The sequence below is a fragment of the Chiloscyllium plagiosum genome, unplaced genomic scaffold, assembly GCF_037043375.1.
Source record: "Chiloscyllium plagiosum isolate Xiang-an unplaced genomic scaffold, Cpla_swu_hap1 HiC_scaffold_3, whole genome shotgun sequence".
NCBI classification, from domain to species: domain Eukaryota; kingdom Metazoa; phylum Chordata; class Chondrichthyes; order Orectolobiformes; family Hemiscylliidae; genus Chiloscyllium; species Chiloscyllium plagiosum.
Window position 1 is genome coordinate 7,702,877 of NW_028270141.1, and position 21,073 is coordinate 7,723,949.

Consider the following 21,073-nt stretch of genomic DNA (forward strand, 5'->3'; position numbering starts at 1 on the left):
GTAAATCAATCAAAGGCATCCCAAATAGTTCTGACCAATGACCACAGCACCATATGATGGTGACAGCAGTGGTCATCTGAAGATTTCATTCAGCCATATCATTGCAGGATATAACCCTAGTTACGTTTTCCATTGCAAAGATTCAAGAAAGAATTATGCTGCATGTATACATGATTACCACAGAAATTCAGGGCATGCAGCTACAAGTGTATAAGGCTCTACAAACAGTTACCTGATCCTCCTGTAAATGCATTGCATTTGTACCCTAAATGCACCTGCCCTTAGTACAAAACTACACCTACATTCACAAGCCAGGGCCTGTCGCAATATCTTCTGTTGTTCAGGATGCCTAGCAACATTAGTAATATGTAAATCTCACTGCTGACTAACATTTTGATCGTCAAACAACTAAGGATTGTTGTTACAGTACTTAATAACCTGCAATGATCCATTTCTGTTTCACAATAACACTCCAGCTGCCACCACCCAATGGTTCAAAAACCCATGTTTTGACTCGCTAAAGCTTGAATATACTTGAATCACTTCCTGTCCGTACATCTGTCATTGAGACCAGGGTTCTTAACTCTATGAAAGCTTAACATTTATAAGACCTAAACACTGCATTTTTTCTGAATTACTATTCAAAGGAAAACAGGGATTCAAGTTAATCATCACAAAAAAGGCTGGGTACAGTAGCTTATGGAAAAATACTGTACATTTCTAGTGCCCTACAGAGATGGAAATGTGTCTCTAGAATATCCTATTTTCCATTCGGGACCCTGCAGCCCTCAGTATAATCATAAAATCGCTACAGAGTGGAAGCAGGCCATTAGCCCATACCACTCCTCCAAAGAGCATCCTACCCAGACATACTCCCTTACCCTATCCCTGTGACCCCACACCCTGTACATCTTTGGACAGTGGGAGGAAACCCACACAGACACAGGGAGAACGTACAAACTCCATACGGTCGCCGAGGCTGGAATCAAACCCAGGTCCCTGGTGTTGCAAAGCAGCAGTTCTAACCATTGAGCCACTGTGCCAGCCCAGTTCAATAATTTGAGAGCCTGAACACTTTCTTCCATGTCTTTTACTCACCTCCACACTCCAGATCCTTTCAGCACAACCAACCCATTTTCACCCACTCACGGTCCCCGTTATCAGCTTTTCTTTCCCACAGGCTGACAATCATCCTTTCTTTTGACTGCCTAACCATCATTCCCTCTCTCTCTGGACTCAATCTCCACCTATCTGCTTACCTTTTCACCCACTGCCCCTCCCCAACCCCTGTATTCAGCTTACATGGCACCTTATCCTGGCTACTATCAATTCTGACCAAGGGTTAACTGGATCTAAAACTTTAATTCTGCTTTCTTCCTGCAGATGCTGTCAGACCTGTTGAGGTCCTCTAGCAAATTTTGTTTTTGTTTCAGACTTCCAGCACCTGCAGTTTTTTACTTTAATATAATCTGCCCTACATACCTGCTCTGTCCCACACGTGACTCCAGACCCACAGTGAAGGGGTTGACTTTCAACTGCCCTCTGAAATGCCCCAGCAATCCCCTCAGTTCAAGGGCAGTTGGGGATGGTCTACAGACCTTCCAGTGGCACCCATGTCCAATGAAAGAATAAAAATAACGTCAAAGCAGAACCAAGGTTTTTTTTAAAGAAAGGAAAGGATAGTTGTTTGAAAAGGCGAATCATTTGCACGCAGCATTAGATTAGGTAGCCCAAATGCAGCAAGTAACCGCTTAAATGTTTGTTGAGTTAAATGGTTCCTTTCAGTTCATCAGCTTTTCACAAATGGATTAAAATGACTTTTTCCATTGCAACATGCAACTAAAATGATACATTAAAGTGATGTTTTGCCAACACAACTGCTTCAGGTGCTGCCATTTCAAAAGGTCAATAGCTTTGGATGAACATTAATTCCTTGTGATGGCACTTGCATGCTTTACAATCCAATATCAAATTACAAAATGTAAAATCTATTCAGTAACTAAACAATGTGTTTTGGTTTTAATAAAGGTTGCCTTAACTAAGATATTTTTAGAATGGGAATTCACTGCTGGGTGCAGTTGAAATAATCCTAAAATTATGAGAGAGACAAGATGATTTAAGGTATGACTCAGAATGTAACCTTTAATGATTGTTTGACAAAGAAACACTTTCTTGCACTGTTCACATTTCTCTTTGGTCAGCTGCCTTACATGGAAACATAACTCAAAGCATGTTTAAACAGAACAACCAATTCAAACTGTTGGAAATCTACACTGCAGCCCCATATTTTGTGATAATACCTAACTCAGCAAGCCGCTTGTGTCTGCAAGTCAAAATGTCATGAAAACCACCTGGGTACATGATAGTACATGAAAAAAAATCCTGGCACAAATCAAGTGGAAATCATTGTGAATATATGATGTCCAAAGAAAGTGCCAAATCTATGTCATTTTCCTTCATCATGCCCCACATTATGCATGAAAACTGAAGTCAAAATCAATCAAATTATCAATTATACAACAGGTCCAGAAATGTTTGCAACTTTCAATGTAAGTTCAACAATTTTAGAGCTTTAACATTGCCCCCCCCCGCCCCCCCCCCCCACCCCGACCCCACCAACCCCACCCAGTTCTTTTACCTCAAGCTCCACACACCAGGTCTTGTCATCATATGGGCTGCTACCACAGCATAGAATATAGAACAATAGAGCGCAGAACAGGCCCTTCGGCCCTCAATGTTGTGCCGATCTGTGAACTAATCTAAGCCCATCCCCCTACACTATCCCATAGTCATCCATATGCTAATCCAAGGCCTCTTTAAATGCCCCCAATGTGGCTGAGTTAACTACGTTGGCAGGCAGGACATTCCACGCCTTTACCACTCTCTGAGTGAAGAACCTGCCTCTGACATCTGTCTTAAATCTATCACCCCTCAATTTGCAGTTATGCCCCTTTGTACAAGCAGACATCATCATCCTAGGAATTAACTCATGGTCAGCCACTAATGGTCCCCATTAGCAGCTATTCATTCTCCCAGGCTGCCCAACTGTTTATCTCTCTCTTTGGGCTCTATCTCCACCAGTTGTGTCTTCTCTCACCTCCTCTCCACCCTATCTTCTGCATAAGTACGACCTTCCCCGAGCTACTATCAGTTCTAAAGAATAGTCACTGGATCCAAAATGTTAACTCTGCTTTCTCTGCACAGATGATGCCTGACCTGTAGAGTTTTTCCAGCAATTTCTGTTTTTGTTACAGAAAATGTAATGCTTTTTTTCATCTTGCATGCAAGTCACTGACATTGTCATGATACAAACCTATAGGAAATATATTTAAGTTTCTGAATATGGGCACCACAGACCAGAAATATGAATTTGATTCCTTTAACCCATTCAAACCTGGCACAAATTCAGGAATGTTTTGGAAGATGCAATGTGGATTGAAGGTCAGCTTGCCTAAATTTGCTAAGTGGCAGATGACTTCACTGGAAATTCTGAGTCCACAGAATTAAGCATAATGATCAGGTAAATCTAGGCATGGTGTAAGAACATGCCTAAGTGATGTTCACCTGAATTTTCCCAAACTTTTCACAGAATTTAGGTCTAATATCATCTGTTGTTGCAGAGTTTCTTTGGGCTCAATAGCTTTAAGCCAAAGGTTGGATGGATGAGGTCTTTCCTTTGGATGGATGAGGTTTGCCTCTTCACTGACAGAATCTAATGTCTTCAAGCCAAACTGAAGTCCTGGTTAATAGAGGAGATACAAATATCCTTTCATCAGTGGAATTTGCTACCCCAATGTGTGGTGGATGCTGGGACAGACAGTAAATTTAAGGTGGAATTAGACAGATTTTTAATTGGTAATGGGTTGAAGGGATATGGAGAGAAGGCAGGACAATGGGGGCACATATCAGCCATGATGGAATGGCGGAGCAGACTTGATGGGCTGAATGGCCTAATGCTGCTCATATACCTTATGAACTTATGCTGGATGAGAGCCAGCTAGAGGAGAAAGTGAGGTCTGCAGATGCTGGAGATCAGAGCTGGAAATGTGTTACTGGAAAAGCGCAGCAAGTCAGGCAGCATCCAGGGAACAGGAGAATCGACGTTTCGGGCATAAGCCCTTCTTCAGGAATGAGGAAAGTTTGTCCAGCAGGCTAAGATACAAGGTAGGGAGGAGGGACTTGGGGGAGGGGCGTCGGAAATGTGATAGGTGGAAAGAGGTCAAGGTGAGGGTGATAGGTCAGACTGGGGTGGGGGCGGAGAGGTCGGGAAGAAGATTGCAGGTTAGGAAGGTGAGGTGAGCCTGTGGAATTCACTACCACAGAAAGTAGTCGAGGCCAAAATATTCTGTGTTTTCAAGAAGGAGGTAGATATAGCCCTTATGGCTAAAGGAATCTAGGGATATGAGGGGAGGGTGGGATTAGGGCATTAAGCTTAATGATCATCCAAAATCATATTGAATGACAGAGCAGACTCGAGAGACCAAATTGCCTATTCCTGCTCCCAACTACTATGTTTCTATGTTTCAATCCCAGTGTCAGCCTTCACTCTCTAGGTTCTGCTTGACTGGAGGCTCAATATTTATCATTGTTCAGGAATACTTCAAATTTGCTTGAAATGGTTCCTAGCTTCCTCTATCATGTGGGTTATCTTGGAACCATGTAAACATAGCAGATGCCAAATGATTGCCCTTAAAGATAATCGCTTATCGCTTGCTCAACTGAGAAGTTTACATTTGAACCCCCATGCAGGCAGGTGAACAGCACAAAGTTACATGATATGGGAGTACACTGTGACCATCCACCCTGCAAGGGAATTAAATGGACTAAATGCAATTCCTGCTAATTCCAAAAAAAATTTAGAATGTGTCTCCTAGAATAATCACATTTGCTGAACCCAGACAACAAAACTGATATCTAAGGATCTGCCACCTAAATAAAAGTGATTAATTTTCAACTCCAAGTGAATGAAAGAAAACTAAAATGGCCACACATCATTAAACCTGCCCAACAAAATACCAGCCTTTTCTGCTTTTACACTTGAGAAAACTGATCCAATCAAGATCACATTTTTTACTTTCAAAAATCACAATAGTAGTTATGAATGCAATAATACAATCAAATATATTGATAGACTTAGGATTTTACTCTGATACATATGTGACACAGGATGGGCTAAATAGTGCCAGATAGGCGAGTTGCATATAAAGTTGATGAGATGCATTCAGGGATATTGAGGAAATTAAGGGTGAAAACTGCAGAAGCCCAGATTGTGATCTTAAACTATTCCTCAGAAACTGTTGTGGAGTCAGAATCTTGAGGTATTATCAATGTTCCATATGTGTTCGAAAAACGTTTTAAGAATAGGTCCAACAAATACAATCTTAGTGTTGGGAAAGCTTCGATAGCAATAAACTGGGACAAAATTAACAGTCACTGTATAAATATAAATGAATTAAGGAAAAACAGCATAGGTACGTTAACAGCAAATCATGTTTGACTAACTTGATTGTTTTTGATGAGATAACAGATGATAGTGGGGGTGATGTGGTGGACATGGACTTCCAATAGACATTTGAGACAAAGCAATCTAACAGATCTTTCAGAAAAGTTCAGCTCCACGGAATAAAGTGAAGAAAAGCAGCACAGATAGGAAGTTGCCTAAATAACAGGAAGCAGGGACTGGTTGCATTGTTTTTCAGATTGTGGGAAGGGATACACTGGGGCTCATTATTAGGACACCTGCATTTCTTGATATATAATTAAGAACTTAGAATTAGGCATGACAGACAGAATTACAAAAATTGGAGGTGACACAAAACTTGGAAAGATTATGAATTGTAACAAGGGTCGTGATTAACTTCATGAGTATATAGATAGGCCGATGGAATATATGCAACCATGAAACTTCATGCAGGAAAGTACGAAGTGGTACGTTTTGGTAGAAATTACAAAGAAGGGAATATAAAATTAAGATTACGATTCTGAAGGGAGTTCACGAACAGATGGATTCGTGGAAATATCATTGAAGGTGGTTGGACAGGTTGAGAAAGCAGCTACTAAGACATACAGATTCCTAAGCTTCATAAATAGAGTCAAGGAGTACAAAACTAAAATTAGTGAGAGGGTGCAGAAAAGATTTACGGTTCTAGGGTGAGAACTTCAGTTATGTGAATAAACTGGAGCTGTTTACCTTAGAAAAGAGGAGATTTGATAAAGTTATCCAAAATCAGAAGTATTCCAGTCAGAGTAGACAGGGATAAGCTGTTCCCACCGACAATGTGGTGAAAACAAATTCAACTGTGATTTTCAAAAGGGAATTAGATAATTACCCGAGGAGGAGAGATTTACTAGGCTACAGGGAAAAGGTTTGGCAGGGAGAGAAAGACAAGCTGAACTATTCTTTAATAAATCCAGGATAGATACAATTACCAAAGGCTTCCTCTGTGTTGCAAACAGATTTGAACTTTATAACTATAAAATTAAAACTGTATTGTCAGCTTATGTCTCATAAATGATTGCCTTCATCTATTGGAATAGTGCAAAATGTATTAATTATGTATTTGCTATTGCTTTCCCATAGCCAAAATTCTTGATTTTCTAAAAGTCCAAAAATTATGACCAAGGTTCACAAGTCAAAAGTGCATATATAAGCACATGCTTTTAATAAATCTGAACATTGTACATCTTAAATACTTTATTATAGTCTTTCGTTGAGATAAAGGGAAAAAGCTTAGCAATCCGTTAGCTGTTAAGAGTTTGTGCTCGAGCCAGAGATTGGTAATTGCAAAATTACAAAAATGTGCACATTTCCTTCTAGGAAGGGAATCACAACATCAGGGTTTCACTTCAGCACTGTTGAATTATTGATGTCGCATTTTAATATAAATTGTATTATTCAACAGTTCAAATTATCTGTATTAGGAGCCTTTGAGGCAACATGTAGGGCCCCTCTTGTGCTGCAGTAGTAGTGTCCCTCCCCAAGATTGAGAGACCCAGATTTAAGTCCCTTCTACTCCAGAGGTGTCGAATAATATCGCTGAACAGGTTAATTAGAAAAATAAGTTAAATAAAAAAATTGAGGCAACACAGCTGTTCTGTGAATCTGCAGTATAAAGATATTAGGTGGATTGGTCATGGTAAATCACATGTAGTGTCCAGGGATGTGCAGGTTAGGTGGATTGGCCAGGGTAAATCTCCTGTAGTGTCCAAGGATGTGCAGGCTAGGTGGGTTATCCATGGGAAGTGCAGGGTTACAGGGATAGGGTAGGGGTGTGGGACTGGGTGAGATGCTCTTTGGAGGGTTGATGTGGACTTGATGGATTGAATGGCCCGTTTACACACTGTAGGGATTCTATGATTCTATGTTACCCTTCAATCACCTCTGAATACAAAAAGCATTTAATTAAGTGCTCTTCAACTGTTCATAATAAAATGTGAACAAAGGATAATTGTGTTTCACTTACTGGGACTGATTTTAGGTTTTAAGTTTGAGTATCTGCCTTTATTCATACATATAATCTTTCAGCTCATTTAAGTTGAACTGATTCCATTAGACTGACATGCTTAAATCACGTAAGATCAAACATTTTGTTTCAAATCACAGGTGGCTTCCTTATAGAAGTGAAAAGTATTGGGTGGAATTTTCTGTTCTTGATCAGTGGGGCAGCAGCGAGACAGTTGGCAAAATATGACAGAATGAAAACATTGAATTCTCAATGCCGAGAAACTGTTTTCCAATTTTTTTGTTTTGAGTTTTACACAGTGACTTCAGAATCCCATTATTAGTGTACTTTAATGCATTGCTTTCCATCATTAGCCCAACTCATAACTTCCATATCTCACTTCTAATTCTCCAGTTCTTTCCCAAGAAACTAGGTGGAACCTTTCCCATCATGATAGTTAGTGCAATTAATTGGCAGCAGCTCATCTTGTTCCTCCAGGCATTCACCCAACTTCATCTTCATCTCTGCATGTTCCATGGATACCAACCTGCTGAATGTATTGTGATCCCAGTAACAATTCGATATGTATTATTGGCGAATAATGTAATTAAGCAGTGTGTATCAAAACTCCTGGAACTATTCCTTCTTCACCCATCTATCCAGCAACCTTCACACATCACTTCCTCCTTCTCCTGTCCACATACACAAACACCTCAAAGTAGAGAAGGGAAGTTGGCTCAAGAGAGCAATTAATTAATAAGCAATTATTCACCACATTTCTACAGTGATGAGGTTTCTTGCATTTTATTCCTCCTCAAAAATCACTTCATCGCCTAGAGTTCACAACTGTATTTTTTTGAAACCGCCCACTATAAAGCTTAATTTTAATTCAATCATTTCTAATTGTTAAAGTTGCACTTGTTTTACAGTCAGGTGGAGTTTAATTTAGAAACTGCTGGTCTGAGTACAAAGTTAAAAATCACACAACATCAGGTTATAGTCCAACAGGTTTAATTGGAAACACTAGCTTTCGAAGCGCCACTCTATCAGATGGTTGCGGAGCAGCGCTCCGAAAGCTAGTGCTTCCAAATAAACCTGTTGGACTATAGCCTGGTGTTGCATGATTTTTAACTTTGTACACCCCAGTGCAACACCAGCACCTCCAAATCTGCTTGGTCTGCTTGCTCTTGCTTGGAGGAGAAAGTGAGGACTGCAGATGCTGGAGATCAGAGCTGAAAATGTGTTGCTGGAAAAGCGCAGCAGGTCAGGCAGCATCCAAGGAACAGGAGAATCGACATTTCGGGCATAAGCTGGATGCTGCCTGACCTGCTGCGCTTTTCCAGCAACACATTTTCAGCTCTTGCTCTTGCTTGGTCCAGTCTTGTTAAATAAAAGGAAATCCCAACATCTTCTATAAGGACATCAGTACTGAAGGATGGTTAACAAAAAAGTGGAATTGAGACCCAGCCAGATAAATCAAGATCTCATTGAATGTTTTGCAGGCTCAAAGAGCAGAATGACCTGTTCCTTCACCTCGGTCCAATGCTCTTATCTTCAAAAATGAGGATAAAGATAAGGTCAAGAAAAAGAACTGCAAAAAAACAACCTGCGAAATGATTGCTGTCAAAATGATCTTGCCTCTACAGTAGCCAATGTATGCAAGAAGCAAACTGACTCAGGGTTGATGCAGCCACTTTAGAACAGGAGACAAATTCTGTGTCATACAATCTCATACTCCACAACTACCTGATGAAGGAGCAGCGCTCTGAAAGCTAATGCTTCCAAATAAACCTGTTGATTATAACCTGGCGTTGTGTGATTTTTAACTTGATATAAAGAAGAAGTCTTAAAAGCATTTTTAAAAATTAACTTAGGCAATGTAGTACAATATGCCTCGCTTTTACAATACTAAATACTCTACTATGAAAGAATATAATTCATGATACTGAAGGTTTGCACACAGTTCATTGATTTTGAGTCAGCACCATCTTTTGGGATATGATTGACCTCGAGTATCATGGACCTGAAGAACAAAGAAAAGAGCCAGGGCTTGCCATCTAATCATAACAAAGCCGGGGCTACCTGAAAAGTGAAAGTGAATGCCCCCATTTGTAGGGAACATCTGAGTTGTGATTCTTACCATAACTGAATTGCTTACAAACTCTTACCAAGGTTTAGACATGAGAAATGAGTTCTAGGGAGCGATGTTGGTAGAACTAAATGTTGAAAAAGTAAAAGGGGACAAAACAAAACTGAAAAACTGTATTCAGTGCAAGAAGATCATTTCTAAATGCTGGCAATATAGATTGATCTAAAAATTTCCTCAAAGTCAGACAAGTAAGTTGAGAAAGACTTAAAACAGAAAGTGTTGGATAAAATCAACAGATGTGGCAGCATCTGTGGAAAACATAACAGAGTTAACATTGACCTGGTTCCAAAGAAGTTTTGTTAGGCTCATTAACTCTCTTTTACACTGTTTCTCTCTCCATAGATGCTGCCAGTCCTGTTGAGTTTCCACAACACTTTTGGTTTTTATTTCAAATCATTAGCATAAAATAAAACAAACGTAATCAGTATAGGCCCACAGGGTCTGTTTCCATGTTGTACATCTCTATGACTCTAAGTGCATCTCTGCAGACCTGGAGGAGAACTGCCCATTGCAGCATGGTTTTCCCTTTCTCTGATGTCAGTTTAAACTTGCAGTCACTAACGGCAATATTTCTGATAAGCAGCAACTGTGATAGCAGAAAAAAACTGGCAAAGATTGAATCACATTGAGTATTCAATCAGCTTCCCCTGCCCATTTATCATTTCCGAGCTGAAAATGTGTTGCTGGAAAAGCGCAGCAGGTCAGGCAGCATCCAGGGAACAGGAGAATCGACGTTTCGGGCATAAGCCCTTCTTCAGGATTCCTGAAGAAGGGCTTATGCCCGAAACGTCGATTCTCCTGTTTCCTGGATGCTGCCTGACCTGCTGCGCTTTTCCAGCAACACTTTTTCAGCTCTGATCTCCAGCATCTGCAGACCTCACTTTCTCCTCATTTATCATTTCCACCAGCACAACACTGAACCTGACATTCCACAAATAAATAATTAGCTTCTCGTGATCAGTGAGAGTTGTTAGCAGTAATTATTAACTTAATATGCTTTTAAGAGCTCAGTCACATTTCAATCAACAAGATGTAATCTTTTCAAGGGTTTTTTTTTGCAGTGAGATTATTAGTGTAAAAATGAAAGTTCTTGTCAGATCATAAGATTTTCCAATTTTTTTCAGCCTTGGGGTGTTTCAATAAAATATTCTCTGGAGAAGTGTAGAATCACTAACAGCAGCTTCTGGAGTTCTACATTATATTTCACACATGTTCAGTTTCAGTCAACATACCAGCTAACATTGACAGGTTTGCCATCATTACCACTGCAATTTCCATGCCATTATATACATGAAGTTAACATTTACCCTTGAACAAGGAGATATTGATGGTTCACAACTAATAAATCAATCTAAATCACACATTCTCAATGTTGGTTAAGAAAACCCATCCCTTGCTCTAATTCAAAGTTGCTAGGTGCTAAAACCCTTATATTTTATATCTAAAGCAATCAGGACACTGTTTAAATATCACTATTTTACAGTGAAAAATATCACTATTTTTCTTTCCTCCTATTCCACTTTGATAAAATTCCATCATCATTCCTTTCCAAGCTGGCATCAATGATTTTTTTTCTGGCCACCTCACACAGGCAACTGAATTAATAGGCATTTCTAATCAACCAGTTCATAGATGTTATGACACACTTCTGAAACAGGTGGGCCTTGAACCCTGGCCTCCCGGATTAGAGTTTGGAACACTACCACCATCTTTGCTTCTAACTGGATTACAGTGTCACTATATTACTCCTGATTTATAACAATGACCAATGAAAATAATCTCACAGACACAAGTGAGATGATACTAATTTTAGTTTGGTTGCTTTTAATAATCACTATTCATAAAGAACTAAAGTCATTACATATCGAAGACATTGAGCATAGGAGTTGGGATTAGATTACTTACAATGTGGAAACAGTCCCTTCGGCCCAACAAGTCCATACTGACCCTCCAAAGAGCAACCCACCCAGACCCATTCCCCTACATTTACCCCTTCACCTAACACTATGGGCAATGTAGCATGGCCAATTCACCTAAACTGCACATTTTTGGACTGTGGGAGGAAACCTGAGCACCCGGAGAAAACCCACGCAGACACGGGGAGAATGTGCAAACTCCACGCAGACAGTTGCCTGAGGCGGGAACCCGGGTCTCTGGTGCTGTGATGCAGCAGTGCTAACCACTGTGCCACCGTGCCACCCATGTTATGTTGCAGCTATAGAGGACATTGGTGAAGCCACTTTTACAATACTGCATACAATTCTAGTATCCCTACCACAGGAAGAATGTTGTGAAAATTGAAAGGGTGCAGAAAAGATTTACAAGGATGTTGCTGGGACTGGAGGGTTTGTGCTACAAGGAGAGACTGAATAGGCTGGGACTTCTTTCTCTGGAGAGTCAGAGGCTGGTATAAAATCACGAGGGGCAGGGATTGGGTGATTAGCCAATGTCTTTTTCCCATAGTGAGGGGAGTCCAAAACAAGAGGTGAGAGGGGGAAAGACTTAAAAAGGACCTAAGAAATAACATTTTCACGTAGAGGGCGGTGCTTGTATGGAATAAGCTTCCAGAGGAAGTGGTGGAGGTGGCTACATTTACAATATTTACAAGGCATCTAGATGGGTATATGAAGGATTTAGAGGGATATGGGCCAAATGCTGTCAACTGGAACTAGGTCAGATTGAGATAACTGGTTGGCATGGACAAGTTGTACCGAAGGTCTACTTTCCATGCTGCATGACTTGGTGACTGCATGACATTTCTAAAATAAAATCACAGCAGACAAAAAAATACAAACTATCATAACTTCAAGATATAAGAAGTACCTGTGAGGGAATATAACAGAAAATCATGAGAGTTCATTAATACTGGGAAATTTCCTTGCAAACACTGCATAGAACAAACATAGTCCAATACAGCAAGCAGAAAGAAGGAATAGATAGGAACTAACGTATTTTGTTAAAGTGGTAAACTTGCAAAATCTGAGCTGCAGGGCCTACTGTCAGCACTTAGGGATAATATTCTTCTGTTGCTGAAAACATTTGACAGTTCACAATGTTCTGGTTCAATTATGTACACACTTAAGACACTAATATATATTGCTACAGATAAAAAACAGCATTTTAAGATTGTTTTTTGGATCAGCAGCTGTTTGCACACGTTAGCCCAAAACTAATTGCTCAAAATGTGCTCAGTTCCTAGAAAATATGAATAAACAATTTAACAGTCAGTTAAAGTTACACTGAATCCTGCCCAAATTTTAGATGCTGCTCTGCAGCTTTTAAACATAAACAGCCCTTTCAAATTAAAGTGACAATGATCCAACTCGATCGTTACGTTTAAAGATGCTACACAGTCTGTGGTAATTAGTGGTTCTCAGTCAATCGGGAATCTTTTCTGATCAATTTTGAAGACTGTACTGAAGATTTGGATTTCACATCAATAATATGCTGAGATTTTGCTTGGCTGAGTATTTTTAGAAATGGGGTATGGAAAGGAAATGGTTTCACCTACAATTATTCGCTCTCTTGAAATAAATTGGATGGACTCCATGAAAATATGAATTCTACCCAGGTTGAGCAAACAACAAGATTACGTAAATATTTCTACAGTTTCATTCTTTAATATGAGTGTGATTGATAACACAGCTGCTCAAATGTAGAAGGCTTAATGCAAGCTGCTGAAGAAAATACTAAAATGTTTAAATTGTTCTATCTGGAATTATATTGATTAACACTCTCAGGTTTTCTCATACGAAGAACATCCATCTGTTGTATGGAATTCTGCATGCAAAGGCAAACTTGCAGATATGAGTAACAATAGAAAAGTAAGGTTCTTGAGAGTGTTGAGTTGACTCAAGTATGATAAAATTCTCAATGGAAAATTAAGTTGAAATGAATCCTGTGTGGTCCATTCAGTGTGCCATTGCCTGACACAACCAAGTCTAAGGAACTTCAGACATTGGATTGTTGACCAGCTAACCTGTTCATTGATAATACTTGGAATGACCTGGTCAACACAGCTCAGAGCTAATCACAGAGCATTGGATAGCTTTTACAATTCGATATCACAATGAGTGAACTAGTTCTGAACAAGTAATGGCAATGAATTCAGTAATGAATAGTTCAGTAATGAATAATTTGTAAGTTTTTTTTAACTGGGTGAATTCTAACTTTACTCTCACTCATTATTGTGTGGCCCCAACCCTTAGCTTTTGAAGTTATGGACTTTAAGTAATTTGGGAATGGCTAAATACTCAATGTTAGGCCAAACAGAAAACGTCTTGTGTAAATTTCTCGGCAACTTGACTTGGAGGCCCTTAAAGAATGGCTTGTGCCAAAAACCTCGTTGGTCATCTTGATTAATTGGGTCAATAGGCTGAGGAGTGGCAGGTGGAGTTTAAGTTGGATACACATGAGATATTGCATTTTGGTAAAAGAAAGTAAGGGCAGGACTTTTACAGTTAATGGTAGGACTCTGGGTAATGTTGTTGAACAGAGAGACCTAGGAGTTCAGATTCATAATTCTTTGAAAGTTCCATCAGAGGTAGACAGGGTGCTTAAGAAGGTATTGAGCACGCTTGCCTTCATTGCTCACACCATTGAGTATAGGAGTTGGGATGTCATGTTGAAGTTGTACAGGATGTTGGTGAGGCCTCTTATGGAGGTTTGTGTGCAGTTCTGAATGCTCTGTTATAGGAAGGATATTATTAAACTGGAGAAGGTTCATAAAAGGCTTACCTCGATGTTTTTGAGAATGGAGGGTTGGAATTATAAAAATAGATTGAATAGGCTGGAACGTTTTTCACTGGAATGTAGGAGGTTGAGATGACTTTATAGAGGTTTATAAAATCATGAGGGGCATAGAGGTGGATACAGTTGGTGAGTTTAAAACTAAGGGGCACATTTTTAAGTGAGAGGAGAAAGATTTAAAAAGGACCTGAGGGGCCACTTATTCACAAAGGAGAGTAGTTCATATATGGAATGAGCTGCCAGGAAAAGTGGTAGATACAGGTACCATTACAACATGTAAAAGGTATTTAGACAGTACATGAACAGGAAAGATTTAGAGGGAATTGGGCCAGGTTTAGTTTGGGAAACTTAGCTGGCTTGAAGTCGGACCAATGTCTGTTTATGTGCTGTTTGACACTAAAACTTGAGTTATTAAATTGTTTTTTTTCCCCCTCTATTCATTCACAGAATGAGGACATTACTGGCTAGGTCAGCATTCAGGTATTGCCCATTCTTAATTTCCCAAGGGCATTGAATCATATTGCTGTGGGTCTGGAGTCACATGATGGCAGTTTCCTTCCCTTAAGGGCATAAATGAACCAGATGGGTTTTTCCCGCATCATTAGACTCTTAATTCCAGATTTTTATTGAATTCAAATGCCACCATCTGCTGCGGCAGGATTCAATCCTGGGTTCACAGAAGATTACCTGAAGCTCTGGCCTAATGTCCAACAACAACACCACTAGGCCATCACCTCCCCTATTTGTGACCTTAACAACAAGTAGCAAACAACTCATAGTACTGTTAATATTGTTAAAAGCCCAGAGTCTGAAATTAAGTTGAACTGGTTGTTAATCTAAGTCGTTTGATTTGATCTCCTTTCAAGCAAGGTGCTCTGCAAGGCCTGTAAGTTTGGAAAACCCCATTCTGAGGACACTTCATCCCCTTAAATACATTTTGCCAGCTTTAATAGAAAGTTTGATAAAACATGGAACTTTTATATGAAAGCCAAGAGAAAAGAAAATAATTCAGAACCATAGTAAAATGTCCTTCCAGATCATGGCTAATATGTCCCTTCCCTAAAACTTGTATTTAAACTGTCAACGGGGTATACAAAGCATAAATGGCCACATATTATTGACATATTCAAATAGAGTATGCCAGTGAAGATTAGTGATTCTGAGACAAGTTTAGATTAATCTAATTTGGTTTTCTTTTAATCAAATTTACTTTTTCTTTTCACCATTCTTAAGTCAACCAATCAGGATTTTCATTTTGCTTATAGCAATAAACCAAATACTTTCTTGATTGGAGAATAGTTTTTATGTGGATTAAGCACCACACCCTTAAAAAAGATTGACGTATGAAAGAATAAAAGTTGCTGTCAGCCATCACTAACAAGAAACAGTTTGAAAGATCAGCATTCACCTAAATTGCTTCACTTATCAATGCTGCTGAATAAATGAGCAGATTCAACTGTTCAAGACCGAGTTGAATGTGCATGAATTTGTTTTTCACTTGTGAGAAAGATTTACTAGAAAAGCCGATTAATACTCTCAGCCTACAATAATCTACATTAGCAGATGAAAGAGCATTAGGAGCAATTTGGAATTAGCTTAGTTTTCTGATGAAATAGATGCCAAATCTCACTGAAAATAATTAGCACCAGGAAGTACTGGGGTTCAAAGTAATTGAAAAAATATGTTTCTTTCCCATCAAAAAACATACAGACACCCAACCACCCACCCACACCTGGCTTCAAAATTATGACAACATGTTGATCATTATCACAAGGCTTGCCACCTAGTGGTAGATTTACAAAAGCATTTGTTATTTTCCCACAGATACTCAGACTCAGAATCACATAAGTGACTCCAATGAGATTATTGCTTCTCCTCTCTTTAAACATGCATAATGTAAAATTGATTCAAACCACCTATATGTTTCAATTTCTTCCCCCCAAGTCAGCAACCTTAAACTTTTTAGAATTGGATTAAATGATGTGTTTGAAAATAACAATTGCAAATTGGTCAATAACATTAGCATGTAAATATAACACCACTGCAGCAAAATATTACAAGAGTGATAATCTGAAAAATAAAGTAAGCAGAGACCTATCAACTGAAGTGAACTGTTGTTAGGCTCGGAGTTTGTTACAGTATTTAGACTTTTATAAGAAAGACAGAAATGCTCCATAATTAATTTAGTGGACCGAATGATCTGTTTCCATGCTATGCAGCTCTATGACTCAATGACAACTTTCTAGTTCATATTCCCAAGTTTAGTAAGCACCAGATGCCAAGTGTGTGATTATACTACAGATCTATAGCTGGTGCAGCACAATTTAGGGAGCTGAGTGCAGTCTTAGATGGAATTCACACTGTAAAATTAGTGGTAATTTGTTTCACATTGCTGTGATAGCTCCAAGTGTATTCAGAATCATTTTACTTCAAAGTTGTTGCTATAAAAATGTGGAACATGCTTGATATATTTTATAAACTAAATGATATCGCACATTTTAATTGGAAAAATGAAAACTTTATCTACAAAAAGTCATTTTAATGTATTTTCAATAGCTCAACACTATATTTGGAACTAGGCAGATGACTTGTAATGTCTTATTCATGTCAGTACTTTAGTATGTTCCCTGTGGAACTGACTGGGGACAACTTCAATCCTTCAGAACAGGTAGTTTTACTTCCTTCCATTTCCAGATTTCAAGGTTAAAACATTGTTGCCACAACAGGTACTGTCCAACAAACTCTCATGCAGATTCATTTAAACACTCAACATTCAAAAAGGAAGGACACCAAGATACCACACAAACAGGAGCATTAAATTCTGGACAGTCCATAACCGATTATTTGGTTTAAGAATACTCCACAGTGTGACAAAGGAGAAAACACCACCTAACCATTCTATCAGCCACCTTTGACATTGAACAGCATTTCACGTCCTTTCCCTCATGCTTTTCCTTCGGGATTTCTGAAATATATCCACTCGGTATTGATCCACTATAATCTATGGCCAGCTCAAGTTAATAATTAAGCCAATTAACTGAATTTAGGTTGTTCATTTTCAATGATAGTCCTTGCACAGAACATAAAATACGAAAACAAGGGATATTAATGAATAGTCCGAGATAGCGAGAAATGTTTCAAACTACAGAACCCAATCCTATAACATAAGTACATATTTTAGTAACCTCCCATATCATATCCAATAATATCAATTTGGATGGTTTAGCTAATTTAATATAATACTTAGAAACAGTAATCTGAGGATAAAATATTTGGCAGGTCCTCAAAACAAATTAAAACATTCTGTACAGTAAGACACGTCTGAACGTTCTATACTTTGAAAGGTTAGGACACGTATACTCTCATTACAGGTATATGATCTCATAAAATAATACTCTGGCTTTTTCCAGAACTTGCAATGCTCCTGCATGTGCAGGCAGGGCTGGGCAGTGTGTGCTACCCAAACATAGCTGTACAAAGTGTCAGAGCCTGAGAGGTCAATGACATTCAAAACCAAACACTCTGCCTCTGTGCACACCACCAGCACCACATTCTCAAGCCAGTCAATGTGGCATTGCAGGATTCAGCTCTGTTTTAACCATTAGAATCTCTTGCTTCTCTGGCCCCCTCCAGGTGCAGCCTTCAGACCAGGTATTCCAGCATTTCCTATTTCCCAGCTCTTTCTCCTTCCCACCAAGTGGCTAAAACTTATGGCTGATCGCTCCTCCTCCTCCTCCTCCTCACACTTTCTCTGCTCAGTCTGGCAAACTAAATTCTGCTTTCTATATGCAACCCTAGCCCATGTATAGCCCCTATATGTACAGTGGTATATATGAACATATATGTACAGTGGCGTTCACATTGGTGGAGTAAACTAGAATGTATAGTGGGTGGCTAATTGATACCTGCACACTCCACACCCACATTGATCTGGCAACTTAGAGCAGCTGAAAAGGGATAATACATTGTTAGCATTTTGAAATCAGAAAACACTTCAATAAATGCTGCTTGGATTCAGAGGTCTTTTGAAAGAATGCAGATAGTGCTAATTTCCTTCAACTTAACTCTTGAAGCTTATTGATGAGATGTCTTGTTGAATTCGCCTTTGAAAATGGTGATCTCGTCAGAGTACAGTATATAGTTAAACACTTTAATAAAGTACATAGTTAAACACTTTAATATCATTTATATTCTTGTAATCACATTCCCGCATTTCTGACAGAACTGTCTGACACTACAGTAACATTGTGAATTCTTAAACTGTTAGCAAATAGAAACAAGTTGAAATTCTTTTATTTGTTCCTATTTAGACAGCACAGCTTTCAATGTCAATTGTCTAACTGACACCTCAGCAGAGTCCCACTCAGATTAAGATTTGAGTCATATCCCAGGTAAAATCTCCACTCATGTCTCACATAGACTATAAGGCGTATGCTTTCACCGAATGTGGAGTTTAGAGTTGCCCAAAGTGATGTAGATCAGTGTAGCTCAACAAGTGAATATTGATATGGCAGCAGGAAACCCAATTAAAATGGAATCACTTATGAGATGGAATCTGGGATTTATCATTCTGATAATTGAGCATGTTCTTTCCATCTTTAACACCAAATCAACTCCTGCCTCACTGAATTCACAAGTCTGTCTTTACCGCGTGTGTCTGCGGTTGTAGGTGGTGGTTGTTTCGAGTTGCGTTCTATGCACAGTATTCCTTGGGCTGTGTGCCTCTGTTTGGGGGTCTGCTCTGGCTGACTGTATGTTTCTGTTGTTGTATAAAATAAGCTGTCGAGCGCACTCTTTCGAACCATACTGTGATATCCAGGTAACTATAGCCAACTGCAGCTCCGCGATCCACAGACAGAGCTGAGAGAACAGGCTCAGGCACAATGCTTTACAGACTCGAAGTGAACTGAGCACGGAACCTAATCCTCTTTTATCTCGTGAAAGCCTACTCAAATAAACATTCCTTTTGGCGAGTTAAATACTATCATCCACCATTTTTACAATCGATCTAGAGGGAAAAGTATTCAAGTATGTACTCTATGTTTCTATCCTATGCGAGTGTAATCACTTTCGATTTTAATGACATTTTTTCTACAAGTGCCTGAATACAGAATTTCACTTACCAAGAGGGCAAAAGGCAATCCCATCGCCAAAAGAAACATCAGACTGAAACTTGGCGTCTTCATTTTGCCTTATCTTTTACTCCCCGCAAATGAAAGCCTCTTTGACAATTTGTGAAGCCGCCTCTAACTGAGTGAATCTCACAGAACTCCCGACTAATGTAGTTCCCAGCTTCTAGCGTCACTGCCGAGCCAACACTTTACCGCCCACACCACACAGGAGACAAGTTCTGTACTGCTCTAGCCTCCAGCAAACCTGGCAGAGTGTATTAGTCACCTGGACGAGGAAGTTAAAATTGTTCATTCCTTTTGTGTTAAATTCTACCTAGCAATTTGCATTGCTTTAAACAAATAACAAAGTCATCTTTTGCATGTATACTGCTAGTGTTATCATTCAAATCTGCTTTAGCTTTTTGATTTGAATTTTGTTTTATTAGGAGCGCCTTAATTTTGGTTGTATCTTTCAGAAAAGTTATGCAGTTAACTCTGGTAAAGCCACGGTAACTTTGTGGAAATGAAGTTCAAAGACAACATTTGATTGTTGATCAGAGATAAGCAGTGTGGTGCCTTTTTTATTGCTATATTTAGCTGTAGACTCAGAAATCATATCACGGAATAAAAGAGAAGCAATGGCCTAGTGGTATTATCACTGGTTATAGACTCTCTCAAATATCTACACTGTATCACTCTAGGAACCTTGTATGTTCCTATAAAATCGCCTCTCATTCTTCTACACATTAAGCCCAACCTACTCTCCTCATAAAGTGGGGGAACACTTCAGCGGACAAGGAAATTCAGCCTTGGATCTTCAGGTGACCATCCACCAAGGCAGACTTCGGGATACATAACAACGCAGAGTGGCCAAGCAGAGGCTGAAAGCCAAGGTACCCATGAGGATGGCCTCAACCGGGACCTTGGGTTCATGTCACGCTACAGGTATCCCCACTATAGTATACACTCTCTCAGACATGCCCATGGTCACACTCACACAGACCCTCTCATACACACACACACACACACACTCTCCCTCCCTGACACACAGACTCACACATATACGCTTTCCCTCTTCCTCACACACACAGTTAAGTCTATGGGGTAAATTTACATTTGTATTTGCAAATACATTCTATTTTGTTCAAAAAGCACACAATCTGTAGGCAGTCAGTCAATATAACATGTTATAAATTTATACTTTGGAAATAGAACCAGTCTGACTCAAGGTTGGATACAGACAGACTCTAACCTCACACCTTTAATGCATTGTCTGAGCTGAGATGTCATCTTTTTTATATAAACCCTTAAGTTTTCTTGGAACTATGATGAAAGAAATTCTGGGATTTACATATTAATCAATCGAAACTTGCAACCCATTTTAAGTGATCAAAGACATAACAGCAATCTAGATTTAAATCAACTAGGTAAAAACAATGACTGCAGATGCTGGAAACCAGATTCTGGATCAGTGGTGCTGGAAGAGCACAGCAGTTCAGGCAGCATCTGAGGTGCAGTAAAATCGACGTTTTGGGCAAAAGCCCTTCATCAGGAATACATGCAGAGAGCCTGAAGGGTGGAGAGGTAAGTGAGAGGAGGATGGGGGTGGGGAGAAAGTAGCA

General features: G+C 39.4%; 1 protein-coding gene across 1 annotated transcript in view; it reads right to left on the minus strand.

Moving 5' to 3' along the window:
* Window positions 1–19,620, minus strand: part of LOC122540706 (uncharacterized) — a 49,419-nt gene extending 29,799 nt beyond the window's left edge. The window contains exon 1 of the mRNA XM_043676825.2: window positions 19,464–19,620. Coding sequence (XP_043532760.2) covers window positions 19,464–19,526 — 63 coding nt within the window. The 5' untranslated portion in view covers window positions 19,527–19,620. The remainder of the gene's footprint in view (window positions 1–19,463) is intronic.
* Between the last annotated feature and the right edge of the window lie 1,453 nt (window positions 19,621–21,073).